This window comes from Aethina tumida, chromosome 1 (genome assembly GCF_024364675.1).
Source record: "Aethina tumida isolate Nest 87 chromosome 1, icAetTumi1.1, whole genome shotgun sequence".
Taxonomy (NCBI): Eukaryota; Metazoa; Arthropoda; class Insecta; order Coleoptera; family Nitidulidae; genus Aethina; species Aethina tumida.
The window spans coordinates 981,472-997,204 of record NC_065435.1 but is presented as its reverse complement, the minus strand read 5'-3'; the positions used below and the strand labels follow the sequence as shown (position 1 = coordinate 997,204).

The 15,733-nt window shown below is 31.3% G+C and overlaps 2 protein-coding genes and 4 long non-coding RNA genes across 6 annotated transcripts; 1 reads left to right on the top strand and 5 right to left on the bottom strand.

The window, feature by feature from the left end:
• Positions 1-954: 954 nt before the first annotated feature.
• Positions 955-4,464, bottom strand: LOC109594714 (titin). Its single transcript, XM_020009956.2, has 4 exons — positions 4,404-4,464; positions 2,126-4,347; positions 1,467-2,069; positions 955-1,412 (listed from the first exon to the last, which is right to left on the bottom strand). Exons 1-2 carry the CDS (start codon positions 4,406-4,408, stop codon positions 2,340-2,342), a joined length of 2,013 nt encoding a protein of 670 aa, XP_019865515.2. The 5' UTR covers positions 4,409-4,464; the 3' UTR covers positions 955-1,412; positions 1,467-2,069; positions 2,126-2,339.
• A 78-nt stretch (positions 4,465-4,542) lies between these two features.
• Positions 4,543-6,313, bottom strand: LOC109594715 (uncharacterized). The gene is made up of 3 exons (XM_020009957.2): positions 6,078-6,313; positions 4,922-6,025; positions 4,543-4,863 (listed from the first exon to the last, which is right to left on the bottom strand). Exons 1-2 carry the CDS (start codon positions 6,155-6,157, stop codon positions 5,422-5,424), a joined length of 684 nt encoding a protein of 227 aa, XP_019865516.1. The 5' UTR covers positions 6,158-6,313; the 3' UTR covers positions 4,543-4,863; positions 4,922-5,421.
• Positions 6,314-7,316: 1,003 nt separating this feature from the next.
• Positions 7,317-7,873, bottom strand: LOC109594721 (uncharacterized). Its single transcript, XR_002191261.2, has 2 exons — positions 7,775-7,873; positions 7,317-7,720 (listed from the first exon to the last, which is right to left on the bottom strand). It is a non-coding gene; the product is annotated as an uncharacterized LOC109594721 (long non-coding RNA).
• A 92-nt stretch (positions 7,874-7,965) lies between these two features.
• LOC109594717 (uncharacterized) lies at positions 7,966-8,688 on the bottom strand. The gene is made up of 2 exons (XR_002191256.2): positions 8,456-8,688; positions 7,966-8,396 (listed from the first exon to the last, which is right to left on the bottom strand). It is a non-coding gene; the product is annotated as an uncharacterized LOC109594717 (long non-coding RNA).
• Positions 8,689-9,849: 1,161 nt separating this feature from the next.
• Positions 9,850-10,594, bottom strand: LOC109594718 (uncharacterized). Its single transcript, XR_002191257.2, has 3 exons — positions 10,489-10,594; positions 10,242-10,364; positions 9,850-10,159 (listed from the first exon to the last, which is right to left on the bottom strand). It is a non-coding gene; the product is annotated as an uncharacterized LOC109594718 (long non-coding RNA).
• Positions 10,595-10,753: 159 nt separating this feature from the next.
• LOC109594719 (uncharacterized) lies at positions 10,754-11,936 on the top strand. The gene is made up of 3 exons (XR_002191258.2): positions 10,754-10,837; positions 10,893-10,940; positions 10,993-11,936. It is a non-coding gene; the product is annotated as an uncharacterized LOC109594719 (long non-coding RNA).
• The last annotated feature ends 3,797 nt before the right edge of the window (positions 11,937-15,733 follow it).

Sequence of the window (15,733 nt, the reverse complement as noted above, 5' to 3'; positions counted from 1 at the left end):
AAGGATTTACCTAATGATTACAATTTAAGACTGTTACGTGCACATTAACGATTCAACGAATTATTAAACTATCATTGACAACTACTAATTTTTACACTTTATACACAAGAGAAAAATACTGGATGCATCAAAACTTCCCAATCACAAAACCCACATTTTTGATTCAACAAATTATTAAAAAGAAAAATAGTGTAAAAATACTTTTGTGAATCTTTAAATTTTAATATAAAATATATTTGTATATCTTGTAAATCATCTTGTAAATCTTGTAAGTCATCTCGTAAGCCTTCTAAATTTTCTCAATTATCCTCTAAATCTTTATATCTTCTCATTTATCTTCTATGTCTTCTATATCTATCTTCTGTATCTTGTATATCTTCTAAATATTCCAAATATCTTATAAATCTTCTAAATATCTTCTGTATCTTCTTAATATCTTCTAAATCTTCTTAATATCTTCTCAATCTTCTTAATATCTTCTAAATCTTCTTAATATCTTCTAAATCTTCTTAAGATCTTCTCAATCTTCTTAATATCTTCTCAATCTTCTTAATACCTTCTAAATCTTCTAAATATCTTCTAGATATTTTCTAAAACTTGTAAATCTTGTGAATATGTTTAAATCAATTGTAAAAGATGTCTTTGAGTCTAAATATTGAAATCCAAATCGGTAACCATCGATGATTAAATCTGACGAGCAATCTCGTCTCTCAACCTTAAGCCACCTTGAAGCTGTTCAACTGCTTGATTAATTTCTTTCAAATTTAAATGTTTGAATAGGCTTTTTTGTAAAACAGAGTTTTCATATATAACTTCAGAGAACGGTATAAATAAATTGAACATTATTAAAAGTTATTATATATTTTCCATAAATATTCGTAGAAAATTTTAAAATAAAATATCCTTAGACTTTTTTTGTATGTGTATTTTAGAGTGTTATAAATAAAACAAACATTCTTCTGATATTTCTCATTTATTTACAAATTTAAAAACATTCGGGCAAATTATACAATATTAAAAAGCAATGATTAAGCATTGCACAGTTAAAATTTAAAACATCATCAATATAAATAACTAACATACATACATTACATCAAAAACTTTGCAGTGCAAAGTTTGATTAATGTTTGTAAGTCTACAACATAAATATGGTTTATGTTATAACTTCACTGATTGTGTGATTAACAGGCGTTGTTGGATCCAACATTTCTTTAACATTTAAGTATATAACGTATACGAAATACCACAGTACCAAGGTGAAAAGCAAATGTACTACAACGAATGCCAAAAAAAAGTAGAAGGCATTCATGAGACCTGTAGCCCTAAGGACGTCAAACACACTTCCTTCACTTCCTCGTCGTCGCCTTCCATTTTCTGGAGCTTCTTCACCGTTTTGACGACCTCGACGACGTCTGAAAATTTGAAAATCGTAAACAACACTGAAAATATTTTGCACATCAACTCACCTCATGACTATAACTTGATTCAGTGACACCTGGTACGGTTGGTTTAAGAAACAAGTGCATGGCAACAGTTTTTTCCTCGAGGCACACATTGATACAGTGTGTTTGAAATTTGACACGTTATTTTTAATACTTCATTATCACGTAAGTACAATTGTTTAAAATAGTATCAATATACACGATATTTACATCAAAAACTTTGCGTTGCAAAGCTTGATTAATATTTGTGACATTGCAAGGTGTTACTCATTGTTGTACACACGTCAATGTTAAAGAAATGTGAATATAAATTGAGTAAAATTAAATTTTCTCTAACGATGTGTCGATGGTCCATCCTGCATCCATTCTTTAATGTTTAGGGATAAAATATAACCAGCATACCAAAGTAGTAGGGTCAAGAGAAGATGCACCACAATCATCAAAGCAATGAAGTAAAAGGATTGTGGCCCATCTAAAGACCTATAGAACTCTATTATTCCAACTGGCAGTGCTGGTTCTGGTGGTGGTAGTGGTGGTGCACCTGCTCCAACAGCCGCTCCATTCATTAAAGGTACCTCTCCGTTTTCCGGATGTTCTACATTTTGATCTTCTGCCCCTTGACGACGTCTGAACATTTCGAAATTGTAAACAACTGTGATAATTATTTTAGTGAATGAACTCACCTCATGATTATAACTTGATTCGATCACACCTGCTATATTTAAGAAACCAAAATGATTTCGCATGACAACAGTTTTTTTTCGAGACACAAAGAGATACAGTGTGTTTGAAATTTAATACCTTATTTTTGGTATGCATTAAAACGTTAAGTATCAACACAAGAACATTTAAAACATAATCAGTATAAATAACATAAATTCAATAAATAAAAACTTTTTACAACGTAAAATTGTTACTTTTGGTTATGTTAAGTGGTGTTTCATCCCACCACCACATTCCTTTTGTATTTTTGTAGACATACCAACCTAATACCGTTACAATAATATGCAGCAAAATCATCCCAATAACAAAATACGTGGTTTGTACAAAACCTAAAAACCTAACTGTAGCTACCAGTCTTACAGGTGGGTCTGGTAGTAAAGGTTCTTGATCCGGCATTGGTGGTGCGCCTGCTCCAATTGGTACTCCGTTCGGAATAAGTGGCATAGGTACCACAAAGTCTACTGGAAGTGGTACACCGTTTTCTGGTATTGCAACGCCGTTTTCTGGTATTGCAACTCCGTTTTCTGGAGGTGCCACTCCATTTTCTGGAAGTACCACACCGACTTCTGCAATATCAATTTCGTTTCCTGGTACTTCCACTCGGTTTTCTGCTACTTCGATTCCTGGATATATCACTAAGACTTCAGGAAATAGTACTCGGTGTGCCACTTCGTTTTCTGGAAGTGCTACTCCGTTTTCTGGAAGTGGTATTTCGTTTTCTGGAGGCGGCACTCGGTGTTCTGGAAGTGCAACTCTGTTTTCTGGAAGTTGCATTCCGATTTCTGGAAGTTGCATTCCGATTTCTGGAAGTTCAATTTCGTTTTCCGGTAGTGCCACTTCGATCACAGGAAATGCCACTTCGATTACAGGAAATGCCACACGGTGTTCTGGAATTGCCACTTGATGTTCTGGAAGTGTTACTTCGTTTTCTGGAATAGCCACCTCGTTTTCTAGAATGTCTACTCGGTGCTCTGGAACTACTCCTCTACGCTCTGCAACTGCCACTCGATTTTCTGCAAGTGCCACTGCGTTTTCTGGAAATGCTTCTTCGTTTCCTGAAATTGTCACTCGGTGCTCTAGAACTAACACTCTGTGTAATAGAACAGCCATTCGGTGTCCTAAAACTGCCACTCGGTGCTCTAGAACTGCCACTTCAATTTCTGCCATTTCGTTTTCTGGAAGAGCTATTTCGTTTTGGTTTTCAAGAACAGCCACTCGATTTTCTGGAAGTTCGATTGCGTTTCCTGGAAATGCCAATTCGTTTACTAGAGGCACTTCTCCGTTTTCTCGAACTGCCGCTACGTGCTCTAGAACTGCTACTCGGTGCTCTAAACCTACAACTTGGTGCTCTAGAACTGCCACTCGGTATACTAAAATTGCTACTTCTGGAAGTGCCATTTCGTTTCCTGGAAGTGCTACTTCGTGTTCTAGAGGAACCATTTGGTTTTCAGGAATTGCCACTCGGTTTTCTGAAAGCGCCACTTCGTGTATTTGAAGTGCTTCTTCGTTTTCTGGAATAGTTATTCGGTGCTCTGGAACTGGCACTCCAATATCTGGAAGTGCCATTTCGTCTTCTGGAGGAACCCCTTGGTTTTCGGGAAATGCCACCTCGTTTTCTGGAATTGCCACTCGGGAGTCGGGAAGCGCCACTTCCTTTTCTGGAAGGGCTTTGTCGTTTTCTGAAAGCGCCATTACGCTTTCTGATAGTGCTACTTCTGTTTCTGGAAGTATCACCTCATTTTGTGGAAGCGCCACTTTGTTTTCTGGAAGTACTTCTTCGTTTTCTGGAAGTGCCGTCTCGTTTCCTGCAATGGGTACTTCGTTTTCTGGTAGTGATACTTCGCTATCGGGAGACGCCACTTCGTTTTCTGGAAGTGCCCCTTCATTTTCCGGAAGTGTTTCTTGTTTTTCTGGATGCGCCATGTCGTTTTCTGTAATCGCCGCCTTGCTTTCTTGAAGGGCTTCATCGTTTTCTGGAAGTACTTCTTCGTTTTCTGTAATGGCCATTTCGTTTTCTGGCAGTGCTACTTCGTTATGGGGAGGCACCTCTTCGTTTTCCGGAAAAGCCATTTGGTTTTCTGGCAGTGCCCCTTCATTTTCCACTTCGTTTACTGGAAGCGGTTCTCCCACTTCTGGAAGTGCTCCTACATTGGGTTGGCTTGTTTTTTGACGACGACGACGGCTTTTGAAAATTTATAAACCGTAAAAAACATGGAAATATTTTAAAAATCAACTCACCCCATGATTATAACTTAATTCGGTCTCAACTGTTCGGCTTAAGAAAACGAAATGCTTTTTGCACAGCAACAATTTTTTTTCGGACACTCGTACAGTGTGTTTGGAATTCGCAACGTTATTTTTAATTATTAAAACCACATTTATTAAAATATATTGCTTTATTAAGTACTTAGTTAATTGTGAATTATAAAAATATTAAAAACATAATTAAAACAAGTATAATATAGATTATACATCATCGTCAGATTTTTTTTGAAGTCTGTAGCCAAATTTCCACAACAGCAGTAACTGTACACACACACTAAATATTATAAACTTCAGCAAACCAAGAAAAGGGAACAGCAATTGCCATCGCCTAAAATTTTGACGTTCGTGCAATGGTAGATATTCTTCCTCGTCAAAGTTTGGCCAATCTGCCAGCTGCTCTGCCAATCCTTCCACTAGTTCTCCCTGTCCCTGTCTGGAATGGTTAGATGAAAAAATGCAACCCTACTATGTACATTTTTGTGTTAACTTACCGACTGTTATTGCGTATTCTTCTCCTATTTCTTGGCATTTTCTGGGCTTTAATACACACAACAATCTATTAATGTATATGCTTCAAGTAGTTTGATATGAAATGTTTTTGGATTGACAGGTTTTTTATTTGACGTTGGAATGTATACAGATGTGATTCAAAATTATAATACAACATATTTTCTTAACTTGTAATAAAATCATTTTATTTTTTAATTTATTTTATTAAAATATTTTCAGTTATGGAGACTATGAGAAACCACAAAAGGTGAACTATTATAAGTTTGAAATTTTTGATATTATCATACGGAATACATAAACTGGCATAAATCATAAATACCCACAAATACTTTTTTAAACAAGTCTGTAAAGTACATTGGTTAAAATAAACATGCATTCCAAAATCTAAATTATTTAAATTTTATATTTTACATTGAAAAAATAAAAATTTAAATAAAATAAGATGTTGGGCTGCAATTATCTAAACACACTAAAACGAAATTTAGGAGTCGAAAAAATAATAAAATAATTGCACGGTACCACCGACCATGAGTACTACAAAAAATGATGAGATGACCACAAAATGAACACACAAGTGCCTGTTAGTGAAGTGCATTATTGGGTCATCTTCTGGAATTGTGACTGGAAAACTAGGTAAGGGAGGTAAGTTCATTTGCATGGTCGGCGACGGCGGCCCGCTCCGGGGCTCGCCACACACACTGCAGTTTTCCCCGAGTTGACTCCGGGAAATCCGTGCCCGAATCAAAGCCTGGCGTTCGGTATTACGCCTGAGTGCCGAGGCCTTTTCGCTGATTATTGCGACCGGGTAGTCGATTGCGGCACGCGGGGGGCTGCGCTCAAGCCGGATGGCCCTCACAGGCTCGGGAGCGGACCTGCTGGTACTAGGTTGGGACGAGGGGTCGCCTCGGTTCCCTACTGCACGTCGCCGCACCGTGTCGGTAAGAGTACCTATGATGCCGGGATCTATGCGTGGGAAGCTGATGTAATCCGAAGCCGGCCAGACGGTAGATGTGGACGCAGAATCCTGCGCTTGTGCTCTGCTGTCCCTTTCCTGCTGACGGAGCCGACGCATTCGTTCTTCTTCTCTGAAACGGAAAATATGCGGTTTCTTCCTTTAATTGTGTTTACTTTGCTTACTGTTCCTGTTGCTCTCGCTCCCTGGGGTCTGCTATAAATCGTACCGTGGGTACCGGTTTTTTGTCATTCTTCTTTGGCATTTTGTTCCCGTTGTCAACAGTGCAGCAGATGTGTTGTGGTGGTTTTAGTGAATTTTACTGTCACATATAATAAAAACGTTGGGATGTACGATAGTGTCCAAAAATTTTGCTACATTAAAAATAAAATCCATTTAACCTCTTAACTGTTTTAAAAATTCAATAATTTCTAAGACAAAAACGTTTCAAGTTCTAATAAATTTCTTGTCACAATCAATTGATTATAGTAACATGTATTAAAAAAATATAATTTAAGTAATTATATACTGTTTTCATAACCTAAATAATATAAATAAAACTCATAATAATTTATATATAATATACAATACAGTGTATGTCGTTTTATGTTACAAACAAATCTCTGTTTAACCTAAGTCATAATTATTTTTAAAAGTAACAAGTTTTAATAAATTTCTTGTCATAAATTGATTAAATAATTAATTTAATTTAGGTAATTAAATATTGTTTTTATAAACTTACATAAATAAAACTAATAATTTTTTAAATAAACAAATATATCTGTTTAACCTAAGTAATAATTTTCATTAAAAATATCCTTTAAAGTTTTGGTAAACCTGCCTCATTAGTAATACAAATTAAGTAACAATTAATAATATTCTTCACTTTTTATTTCAAAAGGAACAAATTCTAATTTTAATTCCTTATCATACACAAATTGATTACAGTAACATGTAGTAAAAATTACTGTAATCAGTAAATTTAAATAATTAAATAAATATATAACATCAATGAGAACAAATTTTTACATGAAACAAATATATCAGTAAATTATTAAGAATGTAATTTAAAATTTTAGTACACCTGCTACATTAGTAATAAAAATTAAGAAACAATTAACAATATTGTTTTCTTCTCAGAGTAGAAATTCTAGTTTTATTTCTTATCATAAGCAAATTTATTTCATTGATCATTTTATTCAATTATTACATTAAATAATTTTTTAAAATAAACAAATCTATATATTTAACCTATGTAATAGCTTTTATTAAAATATCCATTAAAGTTTGAGTAAACCTCCCATATTAGTAATAAAAGTTCACTAACAATAAAATATTGTATTTAAAAAGCAACAAGTTCTAATTTTATTCGTTGTCACAAACCAAATGATTTTTTTTTTAATTTAAGAAAATAAAACTCATAATAATCGTCATAATAATTTTATAATAATATCGCACACAGTGTGTGTCGTTTTATATAAAAATACATTTAAAAACAAATCAGAACACATTATTATACTACAAGTTTTTAAAATAAACAAATCTATTTGTTTAACCTAAATGAAAGTTAACGTACACCAAAGCAAACCACGTTAGAAAAACGACAGTGAAGATGGCAAAAAGACTTTTCAAAATAATGGTTACAATAGCAACTTGCGCAGTAGTTAACATGGTATCAAATATAAATTCAACCAGATGTCTAATCATGGCCAACAACAACATGACAATCAATGCAAAAAAAAATGTTTTAATAGTGAACCATCTTGTAACAATCTCTTCTCGAATCCTGTGATAAATCAGAAAGAGTCGGTCGACGGCGATTGGTTGTCTAAAATTATAAAAGGATCATAAGAAACTCGTCGAATTTGCTGCATATACTTACACTATCACAAAACGATCCATAATTTTGTTAGTTGAAGACGTAGACAAATTGTAACTCTAACTGACAGATAAAATTATCGACTGCTACAAAAATGTTCAGTTTTTTCAGTTTTGCCCCAAAAAACGTACGTCTATATATCTCTATATATATACAGGGTGCCTAATAGTTGTAGATAAACAAAACTGCCAATGTCAATTATATAAACCTATAATTGTATCCTTTATTTATTCAATAATTTTACATTTTACAAACATTAGCATTAAAATACATTAAACAGATATTACAAACCGTTAAAATTACAAAAATGAATGTCATACATATAAAATTATTACATTACAATTACAGGCTAACAGGTTATAAAATTCAAGTAAAAAGTAACACCAATTGTGTAGCTGCTGCGGCACCAGCGATGCATGTCATCACTGATGCTACGTAGGTGTTACATTTTGGAAATAAACTATACATAACAGAACGTACTGGTCCATCAATCAAAAAATAGAAAACAAATAACATCATAAGAGAAAACGAAAGTATAATTGGCAGGTAGCAGCACCACATGTAAAACCATTCGCACCAACGGCTCATTCTGACGAATAACGGCTCTCCTTCTTCACGTTTTGGGCTAGAAGATAAAATAATGTTCACTTTATGGTTTTGCCATGTAAAAAAACAATCACTTACGTGGTACACATAGCTGGTTCTCCCTACGAATTGCACTGTTTCCCTAGATTAACAAAAAAATGTAACAGTTTGATTAGAACGTGGACGGACGTGGCGCAACGCGAAGTTGCTGGAATCAAAGTGGACGAGGCACAGTTGGTTGTTTCATTTTTTTAATTTTACAGGATGTCTTCCAATTTTATGCTCCACACTAATATACAAGTTGTAGTTTTATGCTTTATTTAAACCACTGATTCAAAAAGGTATAATAATAATAATTTCAAAGAAAATCTTAATATTCTACCATCGTACCATCATAAAACATAAGTAAATGGTCAAATTAATTAAATCACAAGTGTACCTACCTATACCTTTGACTAAAAAGTTCTTGAGGTTAAATGTCGTTAGTTTGATAAATCGTCGATTCAAAATGACACAAACTTAATATTCTACCATTATACCTTCATAAAATATCATTAAAGTACTACATTAACTAAATGACAATCTTTGAACTTTTAACTAAAAATTGAGGTCAAATAACCAGTCTTTACTATTATTCAACAAATTTTACACTTAATTTCAAAGAAATGCTTAATATTCTACCATCATCACCATATTCATAAAATACCAACAAATGGCCAGAATAACTAAATGACAAGTGTGAATTTCTACCTCTAATTAAACAGATTCTTGAGGTCAAATGTAGTCAAATATCTGTCAGTTGGTCAAACCATTGATTTAAAAAGTTACAAACTTCATTTTAAAGAAAATATTAATTTTCATAATGTTACAAACTTAATTTCAAAGGAATGCTATGATGTAGAAAATATTCTACTATCATATCTTCATATAATATAATTAAAAGGCCGCATTAACTAATTGGCAAGTGTGAACTTGCACCTTTGAGTAAAAAGATCCTCGAGGTTAAATAAGATAGTTAAACTAGTGAAAAAGTGACTAACTTAATTTCAAAGGAATTCTCAATATTCTACCATCATACCTTCATAAAATGTCAGTAAAACGTCGAGTTGATGAAATAGTAAGTGTGAATAAAAAAAAATTTTTCAGGTCAAAGACAAACCATTGATTCGAAAAGTTAATTTCGAAGAAAAGCTTAATATTCTACAATTAAATCTTCATAAAATGTCGGATTAACTAAATGGCGAAATCTCTATTTTATGTCTGTCAAAATTAGTAATTTCAGATTAATAATAATTTTATAAAAAGTTTTCTTTTATGAAACGTATTATTTTATTAAATCATTCAATGATTGTTACAACAGTCGTAATAAAACAAAATGATCAGAAATTACTGCCGATGAAACATAAAAATTATTATCAAAATCAATAATATAACTTTACACTTGTCCTGACATTATCAAGAATTGAAACAGTCAGAGATAAATAAAACAATAATTCATTGCATAAGTAAAGTGTATAATATTACATTACAAAACATTAAAATAACACGACTTAAATCATGGCTTGGACTTGGGCAGCAATTAGCAAGCAAACACACATGATACCAAGTTTCTTTATCATCGAAAGTGATTCGTCAGACATATAAGCGATTTCGATGATGTTATGCGTTACTAATATAAGAGCAACCATAACCAAAGTCAATTTAGTAACAAACATGAAGGCGTTGTAAACCTCAAGGAATCTTTCTTCCAGGCCGCCATTTCTTCGATTAACCACATCAATTCGGTTGCGTTCCTCCATTTTCCTGCAAATAAAATGTATTTTGACATTAAATTTTGGAAAATATCAAACATTTTATTGCATATTTTGCATTGTGTCTCACTTACCAAACCTTTGTGCCAAAATGCTTCGAGTAACAAATTTAATTAAGGAAATTGTGAAAATTGTGAACAACAAATATTGTAAACGTATTTATGTGTTACACGCATCCATGGCAATTAGACATGTACCTAAAATCATTAAAAATTTTGTTAATTTTACACAAAATCAACAATTATTGATTAATAAAATGTCGTTCAGAAATTATTTTTTCTCACATTTACCATTAATCGTAATAAATTAATGAGTTCTTACTCGAAATATAAATTTCATGTGATTTTCTTCTAAAAGAACACTTTACAGCAACATCTTTACAACCAACAACGTTTCACGTGGAGCAGGTTAGTTATAATATACAGGTTGTTACAAACGAAATAGTGAGACTCTTATTAGTTATTCTTATCACAAAATATTCTTCTAGTTATTTATCTAATTTGAAATAAAATTATAAGATAAGCATCCAATTTTTTAATACTTTAAAGGAGCACTACGTTAGTAAAGATGTATTAAAATGTACCATCCTGTAAGCAATGTATAACAAACAAATCGTCTTTGGTTTGACCCTTTAACCTGTCCGACACGAACGCAGGATGTGTGCTCCAAGGTAACTTTATTAAAATATATCCATCAAATGGTAATAATTGCTCAACAATTTCCAGAAATTTTAGAACGAACTGTTGTTTAAGACCACAATACCGACCTATAAGGTAAGAATATTAATGACACAACATAATGGATCGTAATGTAAATTTATTTAAGACATGAATTATTGGATCTCATTGTGGATGTGGAAGTTGTCCAAGAGCGTCCTGCAAGAAGTCTCATGGATAGATTATTCTACATTCTAACTGTTACGTCAATAGTATTATTGATATATTGTATTATTTATGGCATTATCTATATTTACCGTTGGGTGGAAATGTTAATAATCAATTTTTATTTGGACTACATTCATTACTATGTTCGGACGGCGTTTTGGTTTATAATTGGCAAACTGTTTATTAAGGAAAATGTGACCTCTACGAAATAATACGTATGAAGTCACTTATTTTATAAAATGACTGATCTTAAAATTCTGTATATGTAGAACTAATTGTATTGTATTAATTAATATTCGTGTGTATTAAGCCATTTTTTACAAATATTTAGTTATATTTTACTATAGGAAATTCTTTAGAATTTTATGACTGTTTTTAAAAATTGTGTAGACTGTAAAACTGATCCATGTATATTGAATTGAATATTCGTGTATGTTAAGCCATTGTATTTAGTTATATTTTACTATAACAAATGTTTTAAAACCTTATAAATATTTTTAAAAACTGTAGAATCGATTGTATCTTAATATTAATGTCTATTAATTCATTATGTAAATGTAAATCGTAGAACTGATTATTTTATGTTAATAATAATGTGTATTAAGCCATAGTTTTTTACATAAATTTAATTGTACTTTACTGTAGAAAATTGTTTTTAGAAATTCTGTAATCTGTAGAACTAATTGTACTGTTTGTATTAAGCCATTATTTGTATCTTTACAAAAAATTAGTTGTATTATGCTGATATAAATTCTTTCTTATATCTTGTTTATAATAGCTTTTCTCATTATGTTTTATAAAAGATTTTATAAAATTAAACTTAAATCATTAGCTGTTATTTTATACATACATTTAGAATTACTTTTGAATTACCTGTAATATGTTTATTATTTAATAAATTTAATAAAGATATGGAAAAATGTTTCATTCATTATACGTCAAAAAAAGAACACGTTAAGTTATACAAGGTATTTTATATAATTTGGACATACCTTCACACATTACATAGTTACGTTATCAAGTTGAATAACATAAATTCCCTAAACAGAGTACACAATTACAATTTATGTAATTTGTTTACAAATAAGAAGTTCACTCGTTACAGAGTTACATTATTGATTGATAAAGTTATCCTATACGTCAAATTATACATATTACTTAGTCAAGTTACATACTTTCCAAAATGACAAACCAATTAATTAAAAAAGTTTAAAATAAATTCTACACATTAAACATTAAAAAGACAAAACGAAGTGATAAAAATATATAGAATTAAAAAGTTTGTACTTTTGAACATTAATTAAAATTATATATATTTAGGAATCATCATACATAAAAGAAGAACACATTAAACTTCAAAACATCAAACTAAACTGGTAATAATTCAAATAATACTTCACAAAAATTACAGAAATATGAGAAACTTTTATTTGAATTTTAAACTTTAAAACGTCAAAGTGATAATAATTTAATACATTACAGAGTAAAAGTAATAGTATTACAAAGAAAAGTATACAAAATTATAATATGCGTAATTTGTTTACTGACAAGAACTAATTAATTTAAAAAATATATAAATAATATACAAATAAAAATGTACATTTATCATCATTGTGAAATTCTACACAAATTCAAACTTTAAAACATAAAAATAAAGTGAATTTATAAAGGATTTCATCAAAATCTGTACGTATTGATTTAAACATGAATTACATTAAAAACATTTTACTTTTATATTAACTCATTTATACATAATACATAAAAAAACAAATTTCTATGTTAAATTAAATTAAACACAACATTACATTACAAACTACAAAAATTACAATTGGTGATTTAGAAAAATCATACATTCATTCCTGTTACATAACACAAGATATTTTGTGTAATTTGTACATAAAGCTTCACATTACATAGATAGTTATCAACTTGAATTGCACACATTTCCCATGCAACGAACACAAATTATGATTGGTGGTATTACACAATTAAAATTTGTATAACTTGTGCACATTACAAAGTTACTTTACGAAGTAAAATTAAAGACATTACAGGGAAAACTACATAAAATTATAATTGGTGTAATTTGTAATTAAGTTACATATTTTTCAAAATGATAAACTAATTATTTTAAAAAATATTTAAAAAATATACGAATAAAAACGTACATTTATGTCTTTTCAAAATTCTACACCTCAAAGAATGAAGTGATAATAATGTAATGATGTTTCTCATTATATTTTATAAAAGACTTCATTCAGATCATTTTACTCTTAAATTACCTGAAATATATTTATTACATTAATAAATTTGATAAGGAAATAAAACAATATTTCACTTCATACATTTATTTAGGAAACATCATACATGAAAAGAAGAACACATTCCTGTTAAATTACACAAAATATTTTTGTGTAATTTGTACATCAAGTTCCACACAACATTACATAGTTACCTTTTCAATTTGAACTACACACATTCTTTATACAAAGTACACAAATTATAATTGGTGATGTTACACAATTACGATTCATGTAAATTGTATACAATACAAAGTTACATTACATAGTTACATTACAGGGAAGAATTAAAAACATTGGAAAGCAAATTACACAACAGAATAATTTCTGTAATTTGTTTCCAAAGTCAAAATTCACACATTACGGAGTTACATTATTAATTAATTGATAAAATTATATTAATGTCAAATTATTGCTCAGTCACATTACATGCTACAAAATATCAAACTAATCAATATAAAAATTATAAATAATATACAAATAAAAAGGTGCATTTAATTTAAGTCATTGTGAAATTCTACACATTAAACATTAACACGCCAAAGAAAGTGTGACACGACAAAGTTACATATTACTAAAAGTAAAATAAAATGGTGCTGACTAGGGTGGGGGATGCATCTCAAATCTCTGGTCCATTTGTTCTTCGTATGTCGTTTCCGTAAATAAGCTAGTTTACTCCTGATGAAAAGCTGGATACATCCAGTAGCTGTAGAGCCTGAATCTTTCAATATCTGCGAAACAAAATCAACCCCAATTAAACCAATCAACAAAAACAAAGCAACCGTACCGTTAAACAGCTCTTCAAGCATTTCAGGATAGAAAGTCTCGATGAACATCATCTCGCAGAACATGACGATGGACAAAATTGTCATGTGCACAAACAAATACAAAGGTACCAGAACGAACCAACGCGCCCTCAGTCTCTTTTCTTCGTCTGGAATCACCTGCGCCAATGTTGGGGGAGGAGGAGTGGTTTCGAACACGTAGTACTCCGGGAGTTGGTTTCTTCTGCTCCTGAAACTAAACCACCAATGATTTGTTGCCCGTAATCCGTTTTAATCAATTTTATAGACCTTGTCATGGTTCACCTCCGCTGCACCTGAAAACGTAAATCAAAAAGGAAGAAAAAAATGTCGTGGGATATATTTATTTGTTTACTCCGGCTATTTTTTTATGTATAATATATACAGCATGTTACATCCAATAATGACAATAATGTTAAGTTGGTTATTTGACATGTTTCAGACTGTCTGATTTGAGTCAAGCGTGTATCGTTTTGTTCAACCTCTTCTGTTGGTCAATTCTCACCGTTTCTGGTCAAACTGGACCGTAGAGATTCGGATTTCGTTTTTGGCCATATGGAAGCAACTCCTTCCTTTCCAGCTCCACCAAATGTATCGGGACCATAAATACCATTCACAATTCCAGACACCTGACTTGTATTTCCGTCTTCATCAAAGAAAAGCTGTAAAATGTACACAATTTTTTCTTCGTTGACTTCCATTTTTAATACCCTGTAACAATTCATGCTGAATGGGCAAATAACAAAGAGCAAAAGGATTTTTTAATGCGAAATTTTACCTTCACAAGGAGCCATCTGCCAAAAAAATAATGAATCAAATGTGTAGGAAAGATACATGAATAATCTATTGTAAATTGTGTTGCCATTTATTTTGAGTAGCTAGCATGAAATAGGTGACCCAGGTGTCGGCTGTAAGAAATGCAAAGTACGAAAGAAAATGCAACCAGACATAATATATTGTGTGCACTGCCATATTTTTCTATTAGTTTTTACGTAGATGCACTTCGGAAATAATAAGCGCCGTCTCAATAATCATATTAGACGTCCACAACCCACAATATGCCAAAATTAACAATAAAATTTGCAAACTCACACAAACAATTCGTAATATGTATAAATAGGAAAAAAGAGGTCATTGAATTTTAGGGAGAATTCAAGCGTCACGTTGATGTATATTCTTGAATAAATACATAAACCTCATTACAATATTCATAAAATTGTCGATTTTAAATGCAATATTGCTTAAAATATTTACGACAAAAAAAAAGAAGATAGATGTCATGGCGTTTTATTGAAATAATGTCAAGCAGCAGGAATTTGGGTAAATATTTTATTTTATCGTCTATTACATATTATTTTTATTGCGCACTTTATTGGATTTTGATCGAATAAAACATGTTGATGTGGCGGTTTAATTGTTCGTAATATTGTGGAATATTATTTTTAGTTTTCAGATAAAATTCCAGATGTCATAGGTTTCCCACTGATTAATTGCGGCTTAATTAAATCGCTTTGATCTTAAACGTTAATTCTTAGATGATTTCTTTCGCTTTGTCCACGGACATATTATGGCAAAAAAC